General features: G+C 36.7%; 1 protein-coding gene and 1 long non-coding RNA gene across 3 annotated transcripts; both read right to left on the bottom strand.

The window, feature by feature from the left end:
- Positions 1-1,956: 1,956 nt before the first annotated feature.
- Positions 1,957-3,586, bottom strand: LOC110910352. Of its 2 annotated transcripts, none has more exons than XR_002576033.2 (4): positions 3,219-3,586; positions 2,999-3,127; positions 2,596-2,723; positions 1,957-2,437 (listed from the first exon to the last, which is right to left on the bottom strand). It is a non-coding gene; the product is annotated as an uncharacterized LOC110910352 (long non-coding RNA). The 2 variants fall into 2 exon arrangements; XR_002576035.2 differs by having other exon boundaries at positions 3,031-3,127; positions 3,219-3,582.
- Positions 3,587-10,509: 6,923 nt separating this feature from the next.
- LOC110913206 lies at positions 10,510-11,031 on the bottom strand. The gene has a single exon (XM_022158051.1). It carries the CDS (start codon positions 11,029-11,031, stop codon positions 10,510-10,512), a length of 522 nt encoding a protein of 173 aa, XP_022013743.1.
- Positions 11,032-13,037: the final 2,006 nt, after the last annotated feature.

Below are 13,037 nucleotides of genomic sequence, written 5' to 3'. Positions count from 1 at the left end.
GTGCTAACTATAAAAAAGAAAATCGATAAAAACAAATATCGTACCAATTAATAAAAAAAAACCACTAAAAAGTCAAAATCCATAAAAGACGAAAAGAAAACACTATTCATAAACCCTTTCAAGAATTGTTATATACATAAACTAGGTTATATACCCGTGAGCTTTACGGGTTATGGGTTGTGTTAAAGAAAATCTATATTTATAAAAGTTTTTTTTGTATGATTTATAACCTGAGATCTCTTCATGCTAAGACTCATGTTTGGCAAAACTTGCGAAGAAAAAAAAAAAACAGAAATTGAATTACTTAGGGTAATATGTTTTTTCAAGAGAAAGAAGGTGAAATGAACAAATAGTATTCAAATGCTTACAATTTCCTTCATCGAATTAAAAAAAAATCTTATATCATTTTTTGATAATATATTTTCAGTAATAGTAAATCATGTACAAAATATTTTTTTAAAAGAATGGACAAAAGGAGTAGACATGCCATTAAAGGTCCCTGAAGGTTTTTGTGTTATCATTAAATTATTTCTCTTGTTACATTCAACAAAAAGTTCTTTTTTAACTTTAACTCTCGTTACACGTTGAGATCATACATTATGAATCTAAAACTATAAAACAAAATAATATAAACCTATAGAAGAACCCATCGAAATTTAAAGTAAAAAGAAACAAATAATAGGATTTAACTATACAAATACTTTTAGGAGCTTATCTGTTAAAAAAAAGTACTTATGCTTTTTAAACTTTTCCAAGTAACTAAAGTTCGAGCTTACAGTCATCATCGATTAAAAACTAACCTACACCCTAAGTCTTTCTCTAAAATCAACATTTTAAACAATAGAGATACTCCAATCTATATAATTGTATAAAGATTTTCGTATTACGATCCATACTTTTTTTGACAGGCAAACAAAGCACATCTATTATTAAATCAAAAAACCATCTGACATAGCAAGTTACTACGAATGACATATACAATTACAATCTACATTCACCAAAAAACCAAATCAAAATACAAATTATACTACAAAACTAAAATTTCTCCATTCGCTCCAAGAGATGCCCGTTAGTTTTGATCTATTCATTACCCGCTCGAATGTTCTTTCTTTTATTTATTCGACCACTATGAACGAATTACAATCCTTTCCGCTGAAAACCGTGTGTTCCAAATGCTACACATAGTTGGTGAAAAAAATGCATGTCACAGTTTCTTTTAATTACCGTGTGTTTCAAATCTTTTTCAATTCCAGCTATAGGTTTCCATAAGGACAAGCTTAGTACCAACCGACATCAATACCGGAACGGAAAAACATAAAAAATGGGTATCGAAACCGGTACCGAAAATACCCGGTACGTTACGGTACTTGTACTGATCGTTATTTGAATGTAAAAACCGAAAGGAATAACCGTGATCAAAGTTTTTTCTTAGGCACTAACCTTTAACACTTGTACACATATAGTTGAATTCTAGATGTATGTTTTATAAGTGTAATGACAAAACGCCGAAAAATGATGATATACTTGTTCTTAGCTGATGTAGCCGGTGATTTCAATGTTGAAACTGATGATGTTTTTCACTAATTTCAATGTCTAAAATCTTAAAAGTTAAGAAACATTATGCATAGACCATGTCTATATACTGGATAAGGCGAGTTGGTAGGAAATAACATTAGTTGCAATAGCATATGTAAAACTATATTTTTTAAACTATAAATATAAAAATTCAATTTAAGCAAATACAAAAAGTGTTTTGACTCGTGTTAAAAAGCTACCAGTACGAGACATACATGTCATAAATTTTAAAGATAGTGAAAGTAAATAATAGAGGTGGCAGTACAAGACTTTTCAATAGATATATGGTTTGTTAAATATGATTACAAATATTACCAAGATATTTCAAATAAAATGATTTGGGAGACATTCAGCCCATTTGACCCAACCAACCAAAACCCATTCGCAAAAATATGGATAGAAGGTAATTGACCATCACAAAGTATCTACAACAAAGAAACTGAAATACAAGTTTGTACTCGTTTTATGAACATGGCTTGAAACGAACTGCTGAGAAAATAATAAACATAGTGAAAGAGAGGAAGTAACCTTGATGGCACCATGCTCATAAAGAACAATGAAGATAAAGCCGTTTCAACTGACGTTTCAACTGGCTTTTTAACATAGTCAAACCACCACTCATTAAATAGCCTAGAAGCATCATTATGGACCATATAGAAGATAAATAACATAAGGGAAAATTAGCGATACCATCTCAAAGCTCTCAAAGCTGGGGCCCTTCTATTCGGTCACTTGCAACGAAACTTTAACTCATTGTTTTGGCTCGTGAGCCCAGTCGAATCCCTTTGTGTGGCATGCAAATCAATGAAATATAAGCTTGTTGTAGCAGCATGTAACTCCTTCAATCAGAACATCCTCCATCCTACCATTAATATAAGCCGAAACACATTGATATCAATCACTCAACAAACTTCACAAGCCAATTACCATCTTATTTAATCAATTAGAGCCAGAAGCAAAAACCAATTACTTAACAAAAAGACCCAGAAAATTAGGAAATAAGTGATGGTTAAACTTAACTGAGATTCATCCCATAGCTGAACCCCATAAACACTGCCAAATCCACCTTCACCAAGGTTGTCGTAGCAGCATGTAACTCCTTTAATCAGAATATCCTCCATGCCGATTCTTTCTAGCCTTTCTCTTTCCTGTTCAATTATTAACAAGTAAACATTAAAATCCCTTTCATACATAGTCTAGGTCAACTAATCAGCCACCATCACAAGAACCATACGAATTAAAAAAAATGGAAAAATTACAAATTTTCTTGCTTTATTTTGTTGATACTGAAAATTACAAGTTTATCATCTAAAACTCAATCAAGAACCAAATTCAAAGGCCTCAAAGATAAGCAATATAACAGCAAAATCAACCCACTAAACCCTAAAAACATGAGTTTAATGGTAACATAAAGTCTGATTACAATTTTTCTTGCTTCGTAAGGTGGGAAGCAACCTTTAACCTTCAAGTTCAGAGATCTCCCCCTCCACTTCAACAGAAAACCCTCTTAAAAGTATACAACCACCATCTACCACCGCCATCATTAAAGTCCCTAAGATTACAAATTTTCAACATCAGTTGCTCGAAGTAACAAAAACTAAAACACATGACCTACACAAATAAAAAAAGGTCGCTTGACTTACCCCGCTTGTCAGGAAACATACATGCAACTGATAAATCAGAACCGCGTTGTCGGAACCTGCCTAAATCACCATCTACCATCGAGATCTCGTCTTAGTTGCCTACCAATCTGCTCGAGAATCCCGCTACTGAAACACTTAGTCGGCGGATTTTAACAATAAACACCACACCATCGCTAGATAGGGTCATGAAATTGAGAAATCGAATGAGAGGAATCGTCCAAAACTTTTTAGAGAGAACTAAGCAGAGAAAGGTTGGTTTGAATTTTGAAATTGTGAGTTTTTGTTTGTTGTTGTGAACCATTAAACAATACTGACAGAAACTCAAAAGTTGATAGTGAGAGGATAGGGTAATGGGTTTTTGGGATGAGTAAATAGAATTCAAATTCAAAAATTGAATCCACAAAGATCTGGCCGCCCAAACATTTCAGCATATTTGAAAGAATTAATAATACACAAAAATTGAAAAATCTCACAAAATTACACCTAGGATAGGATGATGTGGACTGGCTAGAATTTTGACACATGGGATTGCAAACTTTTGCTTTATTATATAGGAAGATATAACCGGATAGGATTAGATTGTTGAAAACTTGAAATGATAAAAGTTTAAATAATTATTATTTGTTATTTGGTTTGAACCAAGTTCGTATTTTTTAAACCATAAGACCATGCGTAGTGAAAGACACTGGGACCCTTGGGCGTTTTGCGTCATGTGTCAGTCCAGTCAGCAATGGAGCATTATGGGGTGTTTTATAAAATGGGTGTAGTGGGGATGTGGACATTATGGGGCATTTTGTTAAAAGGGTGTTAAACAATTAAATAAAAAAACCATTAAAAAATCTTATTGGCCAAACAAAAAGGAGATTAACTGTCATTGGCCAAACAAATTCTTCTCCGACGTTGATTTAAGAACGCTTCATGCCAAAAATTGCAAAACAGCGCCCAAGGGGGCGGAGTAATTGGCATTGTAGGCGTTGTTGAACCAAAAAACGCCCAAAAAGTTCACCACTGCGGGTAGTCTAAGAATCGAACTGAAAACCAAATTGATATAAACTGACTAAAAACCAAACATGTACTTCATTTTGATTTTAAACAAATTCAGTATGGTTCGGTTTTTGGTTTATTGGTTAAAAATCGAATATTAAACACCCTTGGTTTGAGTTCGAATAGAAACGACGTCTGAATTGATGATTGGCCGTTTGAATGGATATTTTTTTTACTTTTGACGATCGGTGTCTCCTACCTAGTTTTTATTGTGAACTTAGTTTTATAGTTCATCATACCATTTATATTATAGGATAGGGTTCTAGAGTGAACACTGATGTATTTGTGAATTGAGTGAACAAATCCTGGTCATTGACTTACATCATCAAATCGTAAAATACACTTGTGTATTTTCATCATCAAATCTTGGCCATTGATTTACACTAGTTTATACACTTGTGTATTGATAATCAAGGGCTAGGATTGGTTCCTTGGTGTTCACAATCAAAAGGGTTGTTCACAAATGAACCTAACCCTTATATTATATTAATAACTAGTATACGGATTTTAGATGTTTTATATACATATATATTGGGTTAAAATGAGTTGGGTACACAAGGATTTTTAGAAAAAAAAAATATATCAAACTGGGCTCAGATCAAATTGAGTTTTTGTTAAATGAGTTGGGGGTAAAAAATGGTTGTTTTGTAAAGGTGTCAATTTGGTTCAAGTTAAACCGAGTTTTGTACAAAATAGGCTCGAGTTGAAACGAATTGTTTTTTCGATAATAGAATTTGCGGTCATTTTGCTTCACGGTTAAATTGTGTATTCATTTTGTTACATATATGAAGTTGGGCTATTTGTTTCAGTAATAGATTCTTAAAGTCAATTGGTTTTTCTTCTTTTATTGTATTGACGTTTGGGTCTATATCTGTATCTTCGTCTCCAAAACTTAGGTAGTGTTTGTTATGTAGGAATGAGAGACGGAATAGAATGGGTTATTACGAGGGAACGAAGAAAATGGTATTTGGTTGGTCAAGGGAATGGAATCACCCATTCCATAAGGCATTCCATTCCCTCAAAATCATTCCATCCACTCCCCCATCTTTTGTTTCATTCCATCCTCCGTTGCACCCTTCATTAACAACACCACAACCCATCACCTTCGCCACCACTCACTACCACTACCACCACCACCACCATCGACGCCTATAGCCGCCGCCAGTACCCACCCGCCACCGCCGCCACCAACCGCCGCTGCCACCAACCACCGCCACCAACAACCACCACCGTCGTCACCATCGCCACCACCAACCACCGTCGCCGCCAACAACCACCGTCGTCGCCAACGCCACCGCCACCGTCGCCGTCGCCACCAACCACTGCCGCTACCAACCACTATCGACGGCCGCTGCCGCCACCCCCGTCACCCCCACCCATCATCATCGCCGCCACCACCGATCACCGCCATCGCCTACAATCACTATCACCGACCACCACCACTCATCGCTGATTTTATTCCTTAATTTTCTTGCCTACCAAACGATACACGATAATAATTCATTCCATTCTCACATGGTAACCAAACGAGACATGGAATGATAATGATCCATTGCATTCCCTTGTCCATTCCATTATCTCGTCCATTCCATTCCCTTATCCATTCCATTACCCCATATTTCTTCTATTTGCATCTTCATTATATATACATTTTCATCTATGTCTTCAAAATTTAGAGTTTTATAAATAGTGATTGTCTAAATATTGAGATGCACTCTGATCCATTTCCATAAATGTTTGTACGTATCTAAGAAAGTGAAAAAAATAACAAAGTAATTAGTCTCTAAGTAAGATAGAGATAAAGATGAAGAACAAGTTGTGTAGATTAATCAAACCTTAAAAAATAAATTCTAAAAAATATAAAATGATATCATATTCTAGTAAACTGAATTAGCCCGCCATTTACATATTCATTCGTTTATGCTCGTTTTTAAGTTTGTATCCGACTTCATATTTTAATCACCTAATGGTATCTAGACTTCGATTTGGATATTGTTAATTTACTTTTAATTAGTGTTCATTTATGTGCGTTTAGAACATTAACATACACATTACGGACGATTGTTCTTAGCTTTCTTGGACTTGGACTTTCAGTTGTACGTGTCCCACACCTTTCGCAAGAATGACTCATAAGATATACATTAAAGGGGAAGCTCGAGAGTATGCACCATAGCATTGGGGTTGAGCCCCTACAATAAAGTAGTGTGCTTAGGGCCAACATCAATGTCGAGTTCTTCCAAACCAACAAGTGGCATGGTTTGGCCCATGCCGACATGCTCATCATCATGTGAATCACCAAGCCTGAGAGAGTTGTCGCTGCCTCTTGACACGCATAAGATGAGGGAGTCCAACCGCTACCTCGTCCAAAACTATGCGGTTCATTGTCATTCAAATATATATTCAAAACATAACACAATAACCAAGTTTCATATGTAAAGCAATTACCAAGTGTCATAATTGTCACGGGGTTAGTTTTCGACCCCCGTGTGGCGTCCCCAAGTCTCGGGGACAAGCCAATCCATCCCGCTTCTTTGTGTGGGTCACTGGTTTCGTCCTGCCTTGGACTCATCAGGAGAGCGGCGCCAGCTCTCGACCAGTGGTGCGTTCGTCGTTTGCACGACTAGGCACGTACACCTCTTCATTGACACTGACTCTGTCCCCCGATAAAGTCCAGGACTAGCCAGTAACCCAAGCGTTCAAGCACAGCCCATAGCATTGCGATCTTCAAACATTTGGCCCGTGACACTCTCCCACCACCATTTCATGCACGTCCTCGTGCATGCTCGCCGTCCCATACCAGCTCGCATACTTGACAATGCATGATCCCCTTATGTTGAGCATGATTCACTTTGGGAGGGTAGGACACCCGAAAGCACAGCAACAATGATCTTCTGTCGTGCATGTTCAATATAGTACGTCAGTTTTGGTTTTAAGTGGCGGTGACGTCCGCCGCATCGGATTAGGTGCCGATGTTTCACCTTGTTTCAGGAATATGGGGAACCTGAATAATTGTAGCAGCTTTCACAAAACTTCCTTTTTACGGCGCTGCTTGGACCGTAGATTTTTGAACATAACACGGAGGGCTTCACTGCAACTATACTTGAGCGGCTCTCACGATCCCATACTCGCGGAGTACAAAGACCTTTGCCGAAGCAAACCCATATTTGGTCTTCTCCCACCACCATTGTGCAACCATACTCTAAATGTTAAGCTCATTTGGTTAAGAGTCACGTTCCAACGTATCCGAGAATCGTTCTGCTCTGATACCAAGTTGTCACGGGGTTAGTTTTCGACCCCCGTGTGGCATCCCCAAGTCCCGGGGACAAGCCAATCCATCCCGCTTCTTTGTGTGGGTCACTGGTTTCGTCCTGCCTTGGACTCATCAGGAGAGCGGCGCCAGCTCTCGACCAGTGGTGCGTTCGTCGTTTGCACGACTAGGCACGTACACCTCTTCATTGACACTGACTCCGTCCCCCGATAAAGTCCAGGACTAGCCAGTAACCCAAGCGTTCAAACACAGCCCATAGCATTGCGATCTTCAAACATTTGGCCCGTGACATAATTCCAACATGCAACAAAATCACAATTCATAATAAAAAAAACATATATATAACACAATAACCAAATTTCACAATTCACAAGAAACCGCAAAGATAGTCCACCAACTCAATAAAATACAATCTAAATGACACTACATAGTAAATGAAAGGGTTCACAAACTCAACTTCACAAACCATGGTACATACCGATGCATAGTATCCCAAAAACAATTAGTGACAGTTAGGCCATATATAGCATATAGTATGGTGCAAAATTACCAACGAATATGTTTTAACGGGGCCTTGTCATAACAAGGCATATCGGTGTTAAACTACATATGATTGATGATCAGTGGCGGATCCAGCCAGTTTTTTCATTGGGTTCCTTTTTCCAAATCATACAAGGTTTACGCTACAAAAAAACGTTCTTTTCCAAATCATACAAGGTTTACACTACAAAAAAAGGTTTTTTTCCAAATCGACTGGGTTCCTGGGAACCCGGTAAACCCCTCTAAATCCGCCCCTGTTGATGATTAGTACACTCATGAGCCTTGTCATGGGTTAATGAGTTGATTTAGATTACAAAAAGTAACATTTGGTTATAAAATATTATTTCGTTGTTAAAGACACATGTATGATGCTTGGTATATTATTGGGCGTTCATCGACCTCGTCATGTGTTTGTTTATGAAGAAAAAAAATCAAAGTGTCATAACAAGTCATTTCAGTGTTACATTACATGTGAATGATGATTAACATAATAATGATCCTTCATGGTCCCTTTAATATGTTTGTGACTTTGTTTAGATTACATAAAGTATTGTTAGATCATAACAACCCGTTACAGTGTTAAATTTCATGTGTAATATAATAAGGACACTAATATGCCTTTATGATTTCTTGTCAAGTTTCACTGAGTTGGTTTAGGTCACTTTTCCAACGAATTATTGACCAGACATCGATCTCAAAAGTATTCCCATCGACAAGCGTGTGGGGTATCTTATTTTGAAAACTTATATTTAAATTGGCGACATATTACCAAGGAAATATCCATTGAAAAAATTTCCCATAAAAAAAAAAAACAGTTTGTAAAGAATTTACCTATGTCAGTGGTCCATTGGTAAAAGTCTACTTTTCTTGTTTAGGTTATCCGTCGCCTATTTGTCGGTAACCACAACACATCAAAGAAAGATGATTATATTACCGTATGGTGATATGTTGGTAGTGATGTTAACAAAGTTATTGACTTATTGGGAAATAGGAAGTTATATGCAATCATACACCCATGCTGGCGTTGCCTGGCATATTAGCTTAGATTGTGGTTTGAGTTTCTTTATAATAAAAGGTTATCTAACAAAATATAGAAAAGAAAAACAAAGATTCCTTCGTCAGCCGTCAATAAACTAATTTCATCCGTGGACTTTAAATAAAAAGGCCTTAATAATTATAAAACCTTATCATACACATACATTATAAACAGTGACGGATCTAGGATTCCGACCAAGCGGGAACGTTTTATAAATAGGCGGTAACGAAATCGAAAAAACGTCAAATTTTTCCAAAATTTACACTAAAAACGTCAAAAATTTTCCGACCAAGCGATAGCGGAGGCTACCCCTTGGTTCTATATATATCCGCCCCTGATTATAAAATATACACTATAAGATAGTGTGTATTTAAACTTATACTTAAATAACATTCTTATACTCTTAATAGTGTGTATTTAAATAATATTATAACTCATAATTCGTAATATTAAGTTATAAAACCTTAAGCGGGCATGAATCTTGGCAAAAAAGGAAGCCTCAGTGAACTTTTTGACTGATCCATTAGAAAGAAGATCTACCCTATAACCCGCTGACATTCTTGTTTTTGAATGGGAAGGAGGGAAACACGCGTGCGTCGATTTGACAGGTGTGTCCCCCCTCGTTGGCTAAGGGACCACGAGTATGTGGCAGGCGAGACGATAACCAAGGTGGAGGTGAGCAAAGTAGATAAGCACGAAAAAGCTTGCATCGAGAATCAGCACGTGTTCGTCCCGTTCGCTTTCGATTCCTTTGGCGCTCTCGCCCCTGACGCGGTGTGGTTTCTCAAGCGGGTTCAGCAGGTGGTAAGCAGTAACACCGTGCATGTTAAGGGGCATAATTTTGTGTTTAGTAGGATAGGATTTGCTATTCAGAATGGAATAACAGCGCAGAATGTTGCCCGTCTACCTGTCATTAGTATGTAATCGTCTCTGTTTTAAGAAGAGACACAAATTTGTTGGTTTGATTTATATAATATTATTATCCTAGTCGGAAAGTTAACGAAGGTAAATAAAAGATAACTCCAACATGGTCATTTAATAAAGTTGGGCTTTTTAGTCTTTTTATATATCCTTCACTTTTTTGCTTTACATTTTTAGCTTATAAACAAAAATCGATAATATATTTGTTTGATATTTCATCAACTACAATTCAAATACAAAAATCGATAATATATTTGTTTGATATTTCATCAACTACAATTCAAATACAAAAATCGATAATATATTTGTTTGATATTTCATCAACTACAATTCCAATAAATATTTTACTATATATGATTATATTGTTTGTTGAGACATACATATTAAGATCAAATTAAGCCCATTTATTATTAGGAGTTTTAACTTTTAACAATTTTGAATACATAAAATAAATCTCTTACAAAATTTCATTTATACATTGGTTAGCGATGCAATATTCTAGCAAGTTGTGAAGGATTGACAACGCCCGCTATATGCGCCCCATCCTTTAACAACTTAGACACTTCAACATATCTTTGATTCTTAGCTAGCTCCAGCTCGAGCCTAATTTTATTCTCGCTTGGCTTTGGCTCTAGCTCAACTGCTTTTCCGTTTCCCCAATTGACCAAACCATTGTTCGGCTTCCTCATTGTCCTAATAGCGGCTGGTGGAACATCGGCTTTAGTCGGATCATATAACTGGCCTAACAATGTGCCTTTAGTTAGGAACTCATGAGCCATATACCCGGCTAGGAGCATGTTCGCTTGAGCTGATGGATGAGCCTCGGCTTTAGATGGCTTGGTTGGAGCCATGGCTCGGAGTGGAACCGGCTTAGGCATTGGCTTGGCTGGCTTTGGTGGGGCCGGTCTTATTATCTTTGACTGCTTCCTCAAGTCAAACATTTCATTCCTTTCTTTTCGCTTAAGTGGTGATAAGGGTGGCAATTGTCTACCTTTGAGGTTCATGGTTGCTTGCATGAGGACCCACCACGTCAGCACCTAAATTCTATTCTTCCAAAAATACCCCTAGACAATATTTAAATCTTGTACCAATATCCCCAAATTGACTAATAGACATTCAACAATAATTGGTTTTTATACCGATTAAATGTATCGTACTAGTACTGTAACAAAATAAACTTATACTGATTGAATGCCGTTATGCTTGTAGTAACGTATCGCCGTAGTGCACGCAAAAAACCAAGATGGAAGAAGGGGGTAAAATTGTAATTTAGATCATAAATACAATTTCTTTTGATGTTTTAGAGAGAGAAAGAAGGAGAGAGGGAGGTATGAGGAAAAGATGAATGGGTTGTGTGGGATTTATATAGGAAAATGATTAAGCAATTGCCCTTGGAGTTGCTGAAAATTACGGTCAAAAGACTGAGGATATAATTTGATAAAGGTTGATGTTGGTATTTCATTTATTTTATCCATAAATGTTATTTTCTTCCCCGTGACCGGTGCATCTAACTATGGATGCAATTTAATATTAGAAATCTTAATAATAATTATTATCAATCATGAAAATTAAAGAGTAATTATTATGGAAGTACTCTGGTGGTATTCAGATTATTATTTTTAGGAGAAGTCGTCAGTTGACCTGTCGTTCGTGATAAAAAGTCATGCTTGAGCCAAAAAATTCTTGCAATGGTAGGCTTTCGGGCGATTGGTTTCCTCTGAAAGTGATGACAGCTAGATCACTAGCGCTATGTGCAATCACATGCATGAGTGGCGTTTTGCCTATGGATTTACTTGGGTGTGTATGTGTTGGACGTTGAAGAAAAAAAGAGTAATATATATGTGTATTAAAGCTTAAAATGGAATTCAATAGGAAAAAAATATGACAACTCTTCCAAAGAAATACAAGAATGCAATGATTTATAACTTATATGGTTAATATATTAAATGTTCAATAAATTACCTTTAATCATTTTATCGGATCATAATTTTCTTTAAACTTAACAGGTATCACAATTTATTTAATTAAAAAGATATAATAAATTGAGCCGTCTATTATTAATAATTCATCTTTGAAAATATTCCATCCAAATTCAGCTAAAAAACAAAATAAAAAAATTTGAATGGGTAGCAAACAGAAATTGCACCGTTACAAAGCTTACAGCATCATTACTTGTACGGTACAACGTCTCAACTCATGACTAATTTTGAAAGGTTGTCCCACGTGGTCACCTTCTTGTTAGTTGTTACAAATCTACTATCAATGGTCAAGTTATGAGTACTACTACCTTTACTTTCAGAATGATTCTTTTATATTTGTAAATAATTAAAAATCTTCTTTTATAATTTCGTTAGTTGTGTCTTTTTATACGTCAGGGGATGGACCTAGGGGTGGGGATGAGCCCCTTTATATGTATGTATGTATGTATGTATGTATGTATGTATGTATGTATGTATGTATGTATGTATGTATGTATGTATGTATGTATGTATGTATGTATGTATGTATGTATGTATGTATGTATGTATGTATGTATGTATAGGTGTGTGTGAGGGAGTGAGGCCCGGCTTGGGCGGCTGCTTGCGGACGAAGAGGACGAGCCTGGGGCAACGACGGAGCAGGGGGTGGCAAGGCTGGGGCGGCGGCAAGGGGATGGGCCTGGGGCCGTCCCCCCATACCGTCCGGTCTAAAAGTAGAAGATAATATAAATTATAAATTTATTTTAGAGTAAAGTGTAATTTGCGTTCATGTGGTTCGGTGACTCGATCAACTTATGTCCCCTGACTTTTTTTGCTCTTTGTTTAATTTTGTTTTCAATATGTGATATCCGTCCATGTGCTTTCATTATTATTCTAAAAGTTTTAACCAACATAATTCCCTCCAAAATCCATTCCCAGTTAACCAACCCATTCTCTCCATAACCCATGTATGAATCGGTCTTGTATCATTGGATGAAACCATACCCACTTGAACCAATCTGACATGAATTTCAACCCATATCCTACCCAAC

Source organism: Helianthus annuus, chromosome 15, assembly GCF_002127325.2.
Source record: "Helianthus annuus cultivar XRQ/B chromosome 15, HanXRQr2.0-SUNRISE, whole genome shotgun sequence".
Taxonomy (NCBI): domain Eukaryota; kingdom Viridiplantae; phylum Streptophyta; class Magnoliopsida; order Asterales; family Asteraceae; genus Helianthus; species Helianthus annuus.
Note: the sequence above shows the minus strand (reverse complement) of the source record. Positions and strands in the feature narration are given on the sequence as shown.